Source organism: Myotis myotis, unplaced genomic scaffold (assembly GCF_014108235.1).
Source record: "Myotis myotis isolate mMyoMyo1 unplaced genomic scaffold, mMyoMyo1.p scaffold_m19_p_17, whole genome shotgun sequence".
Taxonomy (NCBI): Eukaryota; Metazoa; Chordata; class Mammalia; order Chiroptera; family Vespertilionidae; genus Myotis; species Myotis myotis.
The window spans coordinates 18,260,541-18,277,458 of NW_023416321.1; the positions used below are offsets into that span (position 1 = coordinate 18,260,541).

General features: G+C 41.0%; 1 protein-coding gene across 2 annotated transcripts; it reads left to right on the top strand.

Annotated features, from left to right (window-relative positions):
- Positions 1–1,043: 1,043 nt before the first annotated feature.
- On the top strand, positions 1,044–16,120 carry POLG2 (DNA polymerase gamma 2, accessory subunit). Of its 2 annotated transcripts, XM_036339956.1 has the most exons (8): positions 1,052–1,889; positions 8,643–8,769; positions 8,877–8,982; positions 9,732–9,905; positions 10,776–10,916; positions 12,451–12,531; positions 13,956–14,056; positions 15,917–16,120. In XM_036339956.1, the coding sequence occupies exons 1-8, from the start codon at positions 1,328–1,330 to the stop codon at positions 16,080–16,082; spliced, it is 1,458 nt and encodes a 485-aa protein (XP_036195849.1). In that variant the 5' UTR covers positions 1,052–1,327; the 3' UTR covers positions 16,083–16,120. The 2 variants fall into 2 exon arrangements, with proteins under 2 accessions (XP_036195851.1, XP_036195849.1); XM_036339958.1 differs by lacking the exon at positions 12,451–12,531 and having other exon boundaries at positions 1,044–1,889.
- The last annotated feature ends 798 nt before the right edge of the window (positions 16,121–16,918 follow it).

A 16,918-nucleotide genomic window follows, 5' to 3' on the forward strand; every position in this document is an offset into this window, starting at 1 on the left:
CATTTTCTAGTTTCTCTTTTTATAAACTTGCACACTTACTGTATGGAATGATAGTCTGAGGTCCTACAACACTATTGCGAAGAAAAATTTTAGCTGTTCTATATTACTGTTAATTGCTAAGCTATTACCCTTCTCCACAAACTGCCCCTCGCAGTTAGCTTAGTGGAACCTAGTAAATTTTACATGAATTCATTTTTCAAGGTTTTCCTAACCAAACTTGAAGGGAACCTGGAGGATGGGAATCATGGGTTTGGGGATGAGCCTTTTTCACCTTTTACACTTTTTGGGCAATTTTCTTAAGGGCTTTTACTGTTAAAATGGAGATTGTAAAATTAACAGGCCTGCTAGGCCATCCTGGATCTCTGTTTTAAACTGGTGGTCAAGTTTTATTTATTGCATGTTTTGATGAAACCTAAAAGGAACTTCTGGTAGAGCAACTTATTATAGGTTCTCAGTTGTTGGAACACATTCACGTGCAGACTTAAAACATTGCGGGGTCCCTCAGCAGGTTAAGGTTCCCAAGTGGTGCAGATGGTACTGGCCCGCACTGCCCTTTGAGACAGTAAAGTGACCCCACCTCTTCCAAGTTACAACCCCATTCACATCCAGGAGAGAACTGCTCTGACGGGTAGGCACCCTGGTAGTGCATTTGGAAGACCTGGGTTTCTAAACCACCATAAAGGACTAAGACTTAAAAAATGGGAACCAACGTATATTTTCGTTAGCACTTAGATGTTAACATCACCTCAATCTTAAGTATTTTCACGTCTGATGCGCAAGAGAATGGAGAAGGAAAGTGAAGCTGATGGTAGCAGTGGCTACCGCACGACAGTGAAAAGCAGATGGGAATGCCCTTTATCTGTGATGACATGAAAACACTGGCTGGGCCCTAACTGGTTTGGCTCAGTGGATAGAGATCGGCCTGCAGACTGAAGGGTCCCAGGTTCGATTCTGGTCAAGGGCATGTACCTCGGTTGCGGGCACATCCCCAGTAGGGAGTGTGCAGGAGGCGGCTGAATCGATGTTTCTAGCTCTCTATCCCTCTACCTTCCTCTCTGTAAAAAATAAAATACATTAAAAAAAAACACTGGCTGGGAGACCTGGCTTGACGAGGGGAGAAGGGCCTGTCTGCCCGGGCGAGCGAGGTAGGCCCTGGGCGGCTGCGGCTGCGGTTGCGGCCGCGGCCGGGACCCTGACGTGCTTCCGTGGGCGGGGCCAGCTGCACGCAAGCTCACTTCCGACGCGGCTGCGAAGTTCCGGGTTCTTACGGTTGCGGCTGTTTAGGGGTTGCTAGCTAATACACTGTGTACTTTAACTGCCGAGGGCGATGCGCTCTGGGGCAGTCGTCAGGGCCTGCCAGAAAGCCTGCAGATGCCTGTTGTCTGGTTTTGGGGGTCGAGTAGATGGGGGCCAGCCAGAGCGGTTGACGGAAGGGAGTAGCCTCCTTGGAGAGCCCCCGAGGTCGCCCGCGGAGCTGCCTGGGGGGAGCGAACCAAGAGAAGCCCCAGAGTCTGGAGAGGGGAGCGAAGCGCTGGTAGAGATCTGTCAGAGAAGGCATTTCCTCAATGGCACCCAGCGGCGGGTTAGCCGAGATTCTCTCCTGAGCGGGTGCCACGCCGGCTTTGGCCCCTTGGGCTTAGAGTTGCGGAAGAACTTGGTGGCAGAATGGTGGTCCTCCGTGGTGGTGTTCAGGGAACAGGTCTTTCCGGTAGACGCCCTCCACCATGAATCGGGCCCTTCGCTGCCCGGGGACAATGCCTTCAGGTTAGTTTCCGCAGAAACTCTACGCGAAATCCTGCAAGACAAAGAACTGAGTAAGGAACAGCTAGTAGCATTTCTTGAGAACTTATTAAAAACTTCTGGGAAACTACGGGAGAACCTCCTTCACGGTATGCTTCATGATTTCATGCTTCAAAATAGGTGTCGGGGTGGAAAGGCAGTCTCGCGCGATTCTGCGACTTGCAACTGGCCCTTTACTCACGTGGGAAGGAGATTATGTGGTTCTCACTTTTTGAGGTAGTTGGGTGTATTGACAGTGCTTCTGCGCTGGAGAAAACTGGCCATGTAATCTTTACTGTTACTTAAAGAATCTGACCGAAGGACCAACCTGGTAATGCTCTTCATTTCACAGAGCAACCCCTATAATTTTAGAGTTAATTGAGCAGCCCTAGAATTAGGACCTAAATTAAAGCCTGTATTTTCAATCATTTGTTCATCGTTACTAAAATGCTTGTAAATACGTCCACAGTCACCCTTCAGTTTTACACAAAATCAAAACTCACTTTTCTAGAGCAAAAAGAAAATGCCCTTCCCTGGTTTTTCTGATCTACAATCTGTTGTTTCGAGAGTCATGTAGGCAAAACAGGGCTAATCAAGCTTTACAAGTGACTTTTGAGTGGATACGCAAACTTTTCGAGGACCATTTGCCTTTTTTTTTTTTTTAATATATTTTTTATTGATTTTTTACAGAGAGGAAGGGAGAGAGATAGAGAGTTAGAAACATCGATGAGAGAGAAACATCTATCAGCCGCCTCCTGCACATCTCCTACTGGGGATATGCCCGCAACCCAGGTACATGCCCTTGACCGGAATCGAACCTGGGACCTTTCAGTCCGCAGGCCGACGCTCCATCCACTGAGCCAAACCGGTTTCGGCTGCCTTTAAAGTCAAATAGAACATGATTGCAGAGATGCTGAAAACAAAACAACTCGGGTTCTTTATAGGACCAACTTGCAGCCACAGCATCTCATCTTTGCAAAATGCTATCCTTGCCATTTTTCATTAAGTGGTACTATAAAGTAATTTAAAATAACCAATGTCCATGGTTCTCTGAAAATCAGTACCTACATTATAAATTGTTAAAGATTTCCTTAAGGGAATAAATCAAATGGAAACAAACGAATAAGTGTGATAATTTTTATTTACACTACTTTATTCCATGGTTTTATTTTGGGGGAGTTAAACCACTGCTCATTACCATGCCCTCTCCCCCAATCAATCTTTTCTTCCTTATTAGAAAATGAAACTTAGCTCTCTTAGATGCCCACCCATCAAAGCATCTATGTTGTGTCAGACATTTTGTTGCCTGTAGGAAACTTAATCCATCTATTTGCCAAATCCTTTGGTTATCTAGTGTTAGAGTTACCCGGTTTCCCCTTGCTTTCTATTTCCAATAACCTTTTTGTTTTGTTTTCTTTTAATCTATTGATTTCAGAGAAGGAGAGGGAGAGAGAGAGAGAGAGACAGAAACATCAATGATGAGAGAGAATCATTGATTGGCTGCCTCCTGCATGTCCCCCACTGGGGACCCAGCCGGCAACCCTGGAATTGCCCTGTGCATGTGCCCTGACCAGGAATTGAACCTTGACCTTCTGGTTCATAGGTCGATGCTCAACCACTGAGTAACACTGGCTGGGCACCCTTTCTTACTTTATGATTGGTTTTTTAAAATTCTTGGCCATTATGTCTTCAAATATTTTTACTCATTCTCTTCTGCCTTTCTGTGATAATTACCATATTTTAGTTAAACACAATCCCATTTTAAAGTCCATGTCCAGTAACTCACAATTTTCTGTTTCTACTATCTGTTTTTCTCTGGGCTTTTGATCATTTGGACTTTCCTGATATTCTAGGTTATGTTGTGAAAAATGGTAGAGATAAATTGAAGCTTTGAGTGGTGTTTTCTTCCTTCTGGAAGGTTTTACTTCTTTTTCTTTGGGCAGGCAGCTAGAGTGGGAACATATCCTCTTAATAACAATCCAGGATTAAGTTTATTTGGAGGCTGGGCTGTCTTTTCAGTCATCTCTACCTCTAGAGCAGTGGTTCTCAACCTTCCTAATGCCACGACCCTTTAATACAGTTCCTCATGTTGTGGTGACCTCCAACCATAAAATTATTTTCGTTGATACTTCATAACTGTAATTTTGCTACTGTTATGAATCGTAATGTAAATATCTGATATGCAGGATGTATTTTCATTGTTACAAATTGAACATAATTAAAGCATAGTGATTAATCACAAAAACAATAATTATATATGTGTTTTCCGATGGTCTTAGACAACCCCTGTGAAAGGGTTGTTCGACCCCCAAAGGGATCGCGACCCACAGATTGGTGACTCACAGGTTGAGAACCGCTGCTTTAGAGTATAGTGTCCCTAGTGAAAGTTGTGGGTATTTACCAGGGCCCCTCCTTGATGAACCAGGAACTATAATTTTATATATATACTAGAGGCCCGGTGCACAAAAACTTGTGCACCCCTCAGCCCGGCCTGTGCCCTCTCGCAGTCTGGGACCCCTCGGGAGATAACGCCCTGCTGGCTTAGGCCTGCTCCCAGGTGGCAGAGGGCAGGCCCAATCCCTAGGTGCAGCCCCTGGTCGGGCTCAGAGCAGGGCCGATTGGGGAATTGGGGCATCGCCCCCTGTCATGCACAGAGCAGGGCGGATCGGGAGGTTGCGATGCCACCCCCAGTCACGCTCAGGGTAGGGCCGATTGGGGGGTTGGGGCACCGCCCCCTGTCACACTCAAGGCAGGGTCAATAGGGAGGTTGCAGCGCCACCCCCTGACATGCACAGAGCAGGGCCAATCCGGGGGTTGGGGCGCTGCCCCCTGTCACGAACAGAGCAGGGCGGATAGGGAGGTTGTGGCCCCACCCCCTGTCACACACAGAGCCGCAGGGCAATCGGGGTTTGGGCGCTACCCCCTGTCACACTGATCCCGTTGCCGGGAGGCCACTCGGCTCCGCTGATCCCGGTGCTGGGAGGCATATTACCCTTTTACTATATAGGATAGAGGCCTGTTGCATGGGCGTGGCTGGCTGGTTTGCCCTGAAGGGTGTTCTGGATCAGGGTGGGGGTCCCCACTGGGGTGCCTGGCCAGCCTGGGTGAGGGGATGATGGCTGTTTGCAGCTGGTCACACACCATTCAGGGTGGGGGTCCCCACTGGGGTGCTTGGCCAGCCTGTTTGAGGGGATGATGGCTGTTTGCAGCTGGTCACACACCCTTCAGTGTTGGGGTCCCCACTGGGGTGCCTGGCCAGCCTGGGTGAGGGGCTGAGGGCTGTTTTCAGGCTGGCGGGTGATGGAAGCTCCCAACCGCTCCTTTCTTTTTTTTTAAATTCTGGGCCAGCTTTAGCTCTGAGGCTCCAGCTCTTAGGCCTCCGCTGCTAAAAGTAGGTAATCGAAACAGTGTATAACTCCAGCTCTGAATCCAGCTCTGAGATCCCAGCTCACTGAAAGCTGGTTTCTGGGGTTTTTTTAGCTTCTATATTTGTTAAAATGTTTCAAACTGCCGGCTCAGAGGCCAGCAAGGCAGGTGGGGAACTTTGCAGTCCTCCGTCACTGAAGCAAGGAAGCCTCATGTTAGTTTCAAGCTGCCTGGCTGCCGGCCGCCATCTTGGCTGACAGTTAATTTGCATATCACCCTGATTAGCCAATGGGAAGGGTAGCGGTTGTACGCCAATTCCCATGTTTCTCTTTTATTAGATTAGATTAGAGGCCTGGTGCATGACATTCATGCACTGGGGGGTGGGGGTGGGGGTTTCCCAGCCTGGCCTGCGCCCTCTCACAGTCCAGGACCCCTCTGGGGATGTCCACCTACCGGCTTAGGCCCGCTCCTTGGCTTAGAGGTCCTTAGCACTGCTGCAGAAGTGGTAGAGGCTCCCACCACCGCCTCTGCGTTTGCCAGCTGTGAGCCTGGTTTTGGCTGAGCAGAGCTACCCCTGTGGGAGTGCACTGACCACTAGGGGGCAGCTCCTGCGTTGAGTGTCTGCTCCCTGGTGGTCAGTGCGCATCATAGCAACTGGTCATTCTGCTGTTTGGTTGATTTGCATGTTACCCTTTTATTATATAAGATATATATATATTTCAGAGAGGAAGGGAGAGGGAGAGAGAGAGAAACATCAATGATGAGGAAGAATCATTGATCGGCTGCCTCCTGCACATCCCCTATTGGGATTGAGCCCACAACCTGGGCATGTGCCCTTGACCAGAATTGAACCCGGGACCCTTGAGTTTACGCTATCCACTGAACCAAACCGGCTAGGGCAGGAACTGTAATTTTTGTACTTTCCAATCACATAAAATGTCAGGAAGTTTTGCTCAGCTCTGCTACTTGAGAATTGGAAAAGTAGCACTGAAAGGGAAAATATGCTCTTCCCTTTTCTCCAAAATTTGGACCCTCACATCCTTACTGCCTTGATAGTTCTCCTGTGTCTTTTTAAAAATATGTATATTTTTATTGATTTCAAAGAGGAAGGGAGAGGGAGAGAGATAGAAACATCAATAATGAGAGAAAATCATTGATCGGTTGCTTCTTGCATGCCCCTCACTGGGGATTGAGCCTGCAACCTGGGCATGTGCCCTTGACTGGAATCAAACCCGGGACCCTTCAATCCACAGGCCAATGCTCTAGCCACTGAGCCAAACCACCTAAGGTGTTCTCCCGTGTCTTTAAACAGATTTTTTTAAAAAATATATTTTATTGATTTTTTACAGAGAGGAAGGGAGAGAGATACAGAGTTAGAAACATCGATGAGAGAGGAACATCGATCATCTGCCTCCTGCACATCTTCCACTGGGGATGTGCCCGCAACCCAGGTACATGCCCTTGACCGGAATCGAACCTGGGACCCTTCAGTCCGCAGGCCAACGCTCTATCCACTGAGCCAAACCGGTTTCGGCCAGATTTTTTTTTTTTAAGTTTCTGGACCAGCTATCAACAAGCTAGTGGGAATCTCAAGTAACTTTTGAACACATTCCTGTCATTTAGTGGGATATAACCTTTTATATAACTAGCATAGACAACTACAAAGAAATTTTGAACTTAGGTTTACTCTAAATAGGAATGTTGGAATTGTAACTGAGGATAGTTCATATATATTATGGGATAAAGCAAATAGATTAATGTTCTTAGAAACCAGGATTTTCTCAGTAATAGAAAAGAGATGCAAATATAAAAGAAAAAAAAGGAAAAAAATATAAGACGAATACATTTTTTAATGTTAAATTTGAATTGGCAATATCAGTATGAACTCAGGATAAAAAAAAAAATTTCCTAACTTTCTTCATTGAAAGGGCCTAGAAGCAATGACAATAGCAATGAGTACACTTAGTACCCAACGTTTGGTTTCTAAAGTAAACCAGTGCTTGGAGAAATGGCTGATTCCAGGTCCAGGGCAGGGAAAATACAAGGTGAGTTTGGGACATTTTATGGTGCTAGAAAGCAAGAAATTACTTGAAGACTTGTGGGATCATGTCAAAAGGACACATGTGGGCTTGAAGGAGACTCTCTCCCACTGGCTAAATTTGAGACAAATTGAACATTAAAGTAAATATTGATGGTAATGGATCATAACACATTAAATAAAATTTAAAATAATTAAACCATAGTGTTAACGAAAGAAATAAATGATTGAGGTTGCTGTTGGAGGGAAAAGTAGAGAAAATTAATGTTTTTACTAGTACACAAACTGTGCAATAAATGTAGAAGGAAAGATTGATTAGAAAAATCACCATGTGCCCTAACTGGTTTGGCTCAGTGGATAGAGTGTCAGCCTGCGGACTGAAAGGTCCCAGGTTCGATTCCGGTCAAGGGCATGTACCTTGGTTGCGGGCACATCCCCAGTAGGAGGTGTGCAAGAGGCACCTGATCGATGTTTCTCTCTCATGGATGTTTCTAACTCTCTATCCCCTCTCCCTTCTTCTCTGTAAAAAAAATCAATAAAATATATAAAAATAAAATAACAAATAAATAAAATGAGTTATTTAAAAATAAGGAAAATCGCCATGGTATGATTTTATAATCCCCAAAGGTATAATTGATTCAAGCAAGGATCATTAGTGGATTCTAAAATATAGGTGGAAGATTGTGGGGGAGCAGGGTTTTGTTAGGAAATGGATTACCTTAATCAAGTAATCACATTTGTTTCATTAATAGGATAATTTGATATTTTGTTCCTCCTGTTAAGATGCACTAAGACATTCACATCGACTACGTAGTATTATTTCTTCTAAAAATAATTAACCCAAATTAAATCATAAGGAAGCAATCAGACAAATCTCTAATGTGAGATAATCTATGACTGGCTTGGACTCAAAAGTCAGTGTCATTAAAAGCAAAGTTAGAGAGGGAGGAGTCAGGGGAAATGTTCTAGATTCAAAGAGATTAAAGAGATGTGGTCAAAATGGTGTTTGAACCTTACGGAGAAAGAGAACAGCAATAAATGACATGGGTGATAATTGGACAAAATAAGGATATTGACCATATGTTAGATGAAATTATGGTATGATTAATTTTATGGTGTAATGGTAACAGAAAATTAGGAGATGAATGCTGAAATGTTTTTGGGGTGAACAAAAAAAGTGGCAAAATGTTGGTAATGGGTGAATGTCAGTAAAAGGTTTACAGATATTTGTTTATTGTACTATTTCAACTTCCTTGTAGACTTGAAAATCTTCAAACTGAAAAGTTGGGGGAAAGCTACCTAAAATTAAGTGGTAATTAAGATCTGCCTTAATAAATAGCTCCATGCTACTTGTACTGTTGTGTTAGCATTAATATATTATTAATTTGCCTGTGAATTGACCAAAATGATTTGGGTTTATTGAATAGTTTTATATGATGATTGATTTACCTTTTGACAGGGGCCTTGGAGCACTATGTTAATTGCCTGGATCTGGTAAACAAGAGGCTGCCTTATGGCCTCGCTCAGATTGGAGTGTGTTTTCATCCTGCTTCTGATACTAAGCAGACATCTAATGGTGTTAAAAGGTACAGAAAAATGGCTTGTGTTTAAAATAGTCAAGAATCAGTCATTTTCACTTTGAGATTATATAATTTTCAAATAAGTAACTATTTGATATTTCTGATATTCAAAGAATCGGTGAGACGACGGAAGCTTCACTGGTATGGTTTACTTCAGCAAGAACTGCCAGCCAATGGCTTGATTTCTGGTTACGTCATCGACTCCTGTGGTGGAGAAAGGTACTACAGTAATCACCCTTAATTCAATAGTTAATAAGTATGTTGTCTTAATGTGTCAGAGGTAATATTTCTCTTTAATAAATGAAAAATTTTGATGGAGCTATATTATATTTATAAGATACAGCTATCCTAAATCAACAAATACAAATAAAAAAACTCTAATGATTTTCATTGTTCCATATAACAAAGTTACTTTGGTAAAGACATCTGTTAATATTTCTCTCTTGCTCAGAAGCCTTTGTTGATAAGCTTTTACATTCAAGGTAAAGTTCACATTCCTCACCTGGCATTCCTGGCTGGTATGAATTTGACCCTTGTCCGCTCGTACGGCTTTAACTTTTGTTCCCTATCTCCACGAACTCTCCATATTAGTCAAAATGATTCTATAAATTTGTAATCACGTTTTAGTGTACGCTGAAGATGAAAGAGTTGAAGTAAGCATTTTTGTCTCCCCATTTCTCCAACTCTTAAAATCCCCAAACACCTACCTAAATTAAGTGGAATAATCACAATCAAGCTCTTTACAAAAGGATAAGAATGGCATGTGATACTTCTTCATCTCACTTAGTTCTTGGTTGCCTTCCCCTCTTATTAATAAGGATAATATATATGATCATCAACAGTTTTCCTCTGTAGTTTTGATTTGGGCTTGACCATTTTTATTCAGCTGCTGCATAATAGCCTTAGGCAACTTAGTTTTCAACACTTACCGTAATAAGTTAATAAGACAAATGAACTTTCTTTTTCAGTTTGCTGTGAGTCCATCTAACTTCAGCAGCAGTGACTGTCAGGATGAGGAGGGACGAAAAGGAAACAAACTTTACTACAATTTTCCCTGGGGAAAGGAGCCAATAGAAACCCTGTGGAATCTAGGAGATCAGGAACTTTTACACATGTATCCTGGAAACGTGTCTCAATTACATGTATGTATTACCTTGAACTCGTAATGTATCCTTTACCCAGATTCTCTGTGATCATTTTTGGACCATTTGAATGAAAATAAGCTGCAGACATGTGCACATGATCTCTTAATACTTCAGTATGTATTTCTCGAGTGGAAGGACACTCGCCTATGTAACCACAGTGCAACCATCAAAATGAGGAAAGTACTGGTAAGAGTAATTCAGGATTACCATCCCATCAGAGAACCCTTCAAATGTAACCGATTATTCCAGTATGCCCTTTATAGGTCCTGGACCTTATCAAGTCACATACTTCATACAGTTGTGTATCCTTATAGTCTTCAAATGAATAACTCCTTGTGTCTTTCCTTATCTCTCATGATCTTGATGTTCTTGAAGAGTACAGGCCAGTTCCTTTGTAGGATGTTCTTTAGTTTGAGTTTTTTTCATGTTTCTTCAGCCACAGAAATGGTGCTGCCCATTCATTATATCATAGAAGGCTTGTGATATAAATTGGTTATTGGCGATATTAACTTTTATCACTTGGTTAACATGTTGCTAGATGTTGCTGTGCATTCTGGGTTTCTCCAATGTAAAGTTGTGTTTATTAATTGATAAGTAATTAATAAGTCTTTTGTGGGCAGGTACTTAAAGACTATTTGCTTTTCACAAAATTTTGACCTACCAGTTGCAGCTTCTATTGATGATTCTTGCCCAAATCAATTATTACCACAAAGGGTTGCCAAATGGTGATTTTAAAATAATTAATGTTATCATTTTTTCTAGATTTATTGGTCAGTTTATGTTCTGATTTTGTAAGTCTAAAATGTGTAATTTTAAAAGATAGCTCTGCTAAATGATACTTTGTTTTTGTTCTACTTTTCTGTGAAGGGCCGAGATGGACGAAAAAATGTGGTTCCTTCTGTCTTATCTATAAATGGAGATCTGGACCGAGGCATGCTGGCTTACCTCTACGATTCTTTCCAGCTAACAGAGAACTCCTTTACAAGAAAGAAAAATCTTCATAGAAAGGTGCTTTTGATATTTCAGAGATAGACTTAGGAAACAAAAAAAATATATGTTTCCCTCCTTTTTTTAAGGTTAATGTGCTTGGTTTCTAACATAAAGTCTGAAAAATAAAATTTTCTTTAGTGCAAGTAATTTGAGTATTTTTCAGTGTTTTTTTTGTTTTGTTTTGTTTTTTAATCTGGCTGCAGGAATAATAAGCAGGTGCTCACAGAATAGAACAAGACATTTCTATTGGGTAATTCCAAAGGCATTTCTGTTTCATCTTAGGGAACTAGACAGCTATCTCTGATTTTTAGCCTCTAAGCCTTTCCATTGATAGCTCCCATTTGCCTCAGAAGCTGAGTGTTAAGTAAGAGTAAATAAGACAGACAAGGTCAAAACTGTGGTGTTGACCTCTGCTTCTGGACTGATCCCGAGTGGCTGATCACTGCATCATAGGGATTAGATATGGGCCTGGGTTAAGGGAAAGGCTTATTTTAGGACAAACAATTTTTTTGGGGAGGGGAGGTGAGGGAATCAAATCAAGAGGCAGGAGGGGTTAATGCTATAGGAAAGAAATGACTATGTAGGAAAGGAAAGAAATTACTAAAGAGTAAGATTTGGGGAGTCAGTGGGGGAAAAAAGAACATCTGTAATACTTTCAATAATAAAGATGAATTTTTTTTAAGAAGTAAAATTTTGGAAGAAACAGGAAGAATCAAGACAGAATCAAGAGTATAGGTGGAGGGATTTGAAAAGGAGTTATTTGAAACAGGGAGGAAAGAAATGATGGTATAGATATAAATAGGCTACCAGGACTGGTTAGCCTTTGCAGGAAGTTTTATTCATACACTGTATTTTCTTAGGGAATTAGGAGGCAAGTATTTGCTTAAAATGTGGAGGAGTAGGGATTTAAGTGGCAAGAGTTTAGAATAGTCATATTCCCCTTGAATGTGAAAGGCAGCTGTCCCAAATCAAAAGTTTTAACATGTTGAGTGTTCAACTGGATTTGGAAACTGAGTTTGTAGCACCACTCTGTGTAGTTAAGTGATTGATTATGCAGTGCTCGGTTAACCTATGGCCATAAATCAGATTATGAAACTGCTCTGGGGGATGGGATTTATAGGGTGTCTGTAGCATACAAACAAGGTGGATCCTTTTTCTTATACCCCACATCAAACCACCAGCAAAGCCTATTTGACTTTGCCTTCAAAATATATCCTGAATCTGACCATTTCTTCCCACCTCCACTCTTTCTAAGTGGTAAGTCCATATGGCCCCAGCTGAGTGGGAAAACAATGCCAGGAGGCATTTTGACTGACAAAAAATAGAGTTGTCAGGAAAATGGGAGAGTATCAGGCGAACTCATTTCTGCAGAACATCTGGAGAAATCCATGAGCAGCTGGATATACACAACTGAAGACATTGTTACAGGTTTTTGTGCGGCCCCAGCTAGCTTCCATTTTCACACAGAAAATTTTACTGTTTAAGAAGCCCATGTTTGTTAGTGCCTGTATTTTAAGATGTATTGTTCTCCCACCCCTTTCATTTGCTTTAGGTACTTAAGCTTCACCCTTGTCTAGCCCCTATTAAGGTTGCTTTGGATATGGGAAAAGGCCCAACAGTGGAACTAAGACAGGTGGGTTAAATGAGTTCTGATGTCATTATTTTAATTATAACCATTATTTCAAGTAAATGAGTTTGCCATTTAGAATTTTATTTTGATCTACTTTTTAAAAAATTATTTTTCTTCAAGTAGGACACTTTTTTTGTTTGTTTGTTTGTTTTTTTTTAATATATTTTATTGATTTTTTACAGAGAGGGAGGGAGAGAGATAGAGAGTTAGAAACATCGATGAGAGAGAAACATCGATCAGCTGCCTCCTGCACATCCCCCACTGGGGAAGTGCCCACAACCTAGGTACATGCCCTTGACCGGAATCGAACCCGGGACCTTTCAGTCCGCAGGCCGACGCTCTATCCACTGAGCCAAACCGGTTTCGGCAAGTAGGACACTTTTGATTGTCACAGTGGGGAAGGGGTGCTACTGGAATCGATCTAATGGAGGCCAGGGATGCTTCTAAACATATTATGTCAGCAGAGCCGAATGGGAGAAATCCTACTCTAATGTTTTAGCTCTAGATTGTTAAGGGTGTTTAAAAAGCACACATACAAAAACAACACTTTTTTTTTTGTTAATCCTCACGGGAGGATATTTTTTTCCCCATTTTTTTTTTCAGGGAGGGTGAAAGGGAGAGAGGAAGAAAGAAACATTGATGTGAGAGAGAGACATTGACTGGTTTCCTCCCGAACCCACAACCCAGGTATATGCCCTTGACCGGAAATTGAACAGGAGACCTTTGGGTGCTTGGCCGACGCTCCAACCACTAAATAACACTGGCCAGGGCAGGGGGGTTTAAAATTTTGCTTCATTTTGCTTCACCCTTGCTTGTTAAGAAAACAGTAAATTTACTATGTCATTGACTCATTATTATGTGTGTATTTTCAGTCAGGCTTTTGTCTCCAGCATTCCACTGTAACTAATCAATCATCTTTTCTTTTCGAAGCATTTTCTTTAGTTTGCTCCAAGAATACTGCTCTCGAAGTTGTTCTCATACTTCTCTAGTGGCTTCTCCTTAGTTTCCCTTTCCTGGCTCTTTTTTCTCTTGTTGACATGATAGTAAAAACTTTCGGACTCAGTTTCTCAACTCAAATGACTTTAGAGTGGACATAGATAGCCCTTTGGACTTATGTTTTTCTCTGACAAAACCTGTTTTGGTTTTATTTGTGTTTTGAATGATGATAAAAATTCTTATATTTGGTATAAAATTTTCTCTCAGAAGATTTGCATTTAATATTCATCTTTGCAGTGCTTAATTTCTTCATTTTCAGAGAAAGTATACAATTTAAAGTGTACAATATGTAAATTATAAGCAATATTATTACATAATTAAAGGAATTTATGCCCATTTTTAAGATTGAAAAAGGTGACTTGTGGTTTCAAAAAAATAGAGTAATCACTCTAGCTACTTTTATTTCTTTCATATTTGAATTTTTTTTCCAGGTTTGTCAAGGGCTGTTTAATGAATTACTAGAAAGTGGAATTTCTGTGTGGCCTGGTTATTTGGAAACTGCACAATCCTCATTGGAACAACTTTATTCAAAGTAAGAATTGTCTTCCTTTTGATAAAACAGTATTTTTTTCAGAGTTGTTTTTTTAGATGTTTCTTCTTTATTTTATGAGTAACAGATCTTTCTTCTAAACATTTCTTTATATAATGTAACTTGAAAGTATTCCTAATTTTCCCATTTACCGAACCACATGCCCATAGTTAATTGCTACAGCAGGAAACACTCTTCATCAGGCATACTTGAGTACATACCATGTGCAACTTCAAGACTTAATGTCATGAAGTATGTATACCTGAGTTTATCAATTTACCAGGATTGGATATGTACATTGGATGCATTTATTGAATAGAGTGCCTTTCCCTTACTGGAGTTGTGGTTTATTTTGAGGTTGAGTGGAAAATAATTCCATCCCAGAGGACAGAAAACTAGTCTCCTCAGTGATTGGCATCTCTGTTTACCTGGTCGCTCAAGATTAAAACCCGGGTGTCATCCTTAGCTCCTCCCCCTTCCTTATTCTCCACATCCATTTCGTCACTAAATGTTGCTCCCTGCTTCTTTTTTTTTTTTATTAAATATATTTTATTGATTTTTTACAGAGAGGAAGGGAGAGAGATAGAGAGTTAGAAACATCGATGAGAGAGAAACATCGATCAGCCGCCTCCTGCACATCTCCTACCGGGGATGTGCCCGCAACCCAGGTACATGCCCTTGACCGGAATCGAACCTAGGACCTTTCAGTCCGCAGGCCGACGCTCTATCCACTGAGCCAAACCGGTTTTGGCCTCCCTGCTTCTTAGATACATTTCAAATCCACATCTCTCCATCTTCACTGCTACTACCCAAGTGAAGGTCACCAATATCTCTTGCCTGGATTATTGAAGTAATATCCTAATTGACCTTCCTGTCTCTAGTTTTAAAACTTCTGTTTTTTAATAAAGGAATTCATTCTTTCCTCTGGATTTATTTTGTGATTTTATGTAGCTTTTTGTGTTGAATACATACCTTTTGGGTGAAAAGTTGTCAAACTTTGTGTTTTTCTCCTTAGTTCTCTAATAATTGGTTAAAATACACCTTTCAGATGATGTAAAAAGAAAAGTAGGTTGTTATGGGTAAGATAAACCAAAACGAAGGGATGGTATTTAAACTTTTCAGTCCTCTCGGTTCTAGAATCATATCCTTTGAGTCACGTGGACGTTATCAAATTATAGTTTTTCTTGATACAGTAAAGGCTTTATTGTTTTAGGATATTTTTATCCAAATATTTATTAAGCACTTAGTGTGTTTTCTGTACTTTGATATAGCAATAAAAAAGGCAGAGAAGTTTCCTGTTCTTATGCAGCTTATATTCTAGTGGGAAAAAATAGACAGTAAACAAGTAAATAGATATGGTAATAAGGTAATATTGATAAGAGTCTAACAGAGCAAAGAAACTGAGATAGTGTGACTGGCTAAAAAGCTACTAGCCTACAAAGTTACATATCAAGCATTATTTTGGTATGATATATTGTGCACTGGACTTTTATTATGGTAGCATTATAAGAGACTTTCATCTAAAACAATTTTCTTGGACTGCATTAAAGTACCAAAAGGCGGAGGTTATTCTGATGTTTACCCATAATATCACCCCAAATGGTATTTTGATTATTTCTCAGACTTTCTTTTCTTTTCATGACTTTTCAGCTATTACAATAAGTCAGAAACTTTCTGAAAATTTTACTTTGAATGCAATTCAGAAACTTGAAAAAGGTAGTTTTGGTCTAGCCCTCCAGCCTTGCTTTGAGTTTCGTGACCCTGAAAGTAGCATGGGTTCTAAAGTATTTAAAGCTGCTAATGTGGTACACTTACAATTTATGTTTGTGTGCATGTATTTTGTTTAACTACCTTTTTTCTTAGATATGATGAAATGAGTATCCTCTTCACAGTTTTGATTACTGATGCTACTTTGGAGAATGGATTAATACATCTGAGAAGTAGAGACACCACTATGAAGGAAATGATGCATATATCCAAAGTAAAAGACTTTTTAACCAAGTATATATCATCAGCTAAGAATGTATAAATTTCAATATTGGTGTAATAAATGTTTGTGTTTTTTAATTTGGGTGTCATATTAATTTATTGAAATTGGTTGTTAGCTCTCTTATCCTATCGATTCATTCTCTCTCTCTCTCTCTCTCTCTCTCTCTTTCTCTCTCTCAGAATTGGATTATTATCGGGTTTTTTACTGTTTGGATTTTATTTATTACATCCCCAGGATGTATTTTTTTTAACCTGTTCCTCTAGGTTGGAAATTGAATCCAGCGGCTTGATTAGCTTTTAAGTTCAATTTTTGTGGCAAGATTATTTAGGTTGTTGTGATCGCCCATCAGGAGTCATTAATGTCTGGTTGTTTCTTTTTTTTTTTTTTTAATTGATTTTTTTTTACCGAGAGGAAGGGAGAGGGATAGCTAGTTAGAAACATCGATGAGAAACATCGATTCAGCTGCCTCTTGCACGTCCCCTACTGGGGATGTGCCCGCACCCAGGTACATGCCCTTGACCGGAATCGAACCTGGGACCCTTGAGTCTGCAGGCCGACACTCTATCCACTGAGCCAAACCAGCTAGGGCTGGTTGTTTCTTTTGAGGGGATGCTAGCAGTCATTGATCAATGTCTAGATCAGTCAGTTCATTAGAGATGGCAAAGTGGTGATATTCTGATTCTGTCTTCTTTTGTTGGCTAGAATCCTATTTAATAAAAGGCTGATATGCAAATTGACCAAATGACTGGTCATTCTGACATGCACTGATCACCAGGGGGCAGATGCTCAATGCAGGAGCTGCCCCCTGGTGATCAGTGTGCTCCCATAGGGGGAGCGCTGCTCAGCCAGAAGCCCTGAGCCGGGCTCACAGCTGG

Coding starts and splice junctions, on each gene's coding strand:
- POLG2 (XM_036339956.1), top strand. CDS start 1,328: ATGCGCTCTGGGGCAGTCGTCAGGGCCTGCCAGAAAGCCTGCAGATGC. Junction 8,770..8,876: donor ACATCTAATGGTGTTAAAAG/GTACAGAAAAAT, acceptor TGATATTCAAAG/AATCGGTGAGACGACGGAAG. Junction 14,057..15,916: donor TTGGAACAACTTTATTCAAA/GTAAGAATTGTC, acceptor CTTTTTTCTTAG/ATATGATGAAATGAGTATCC.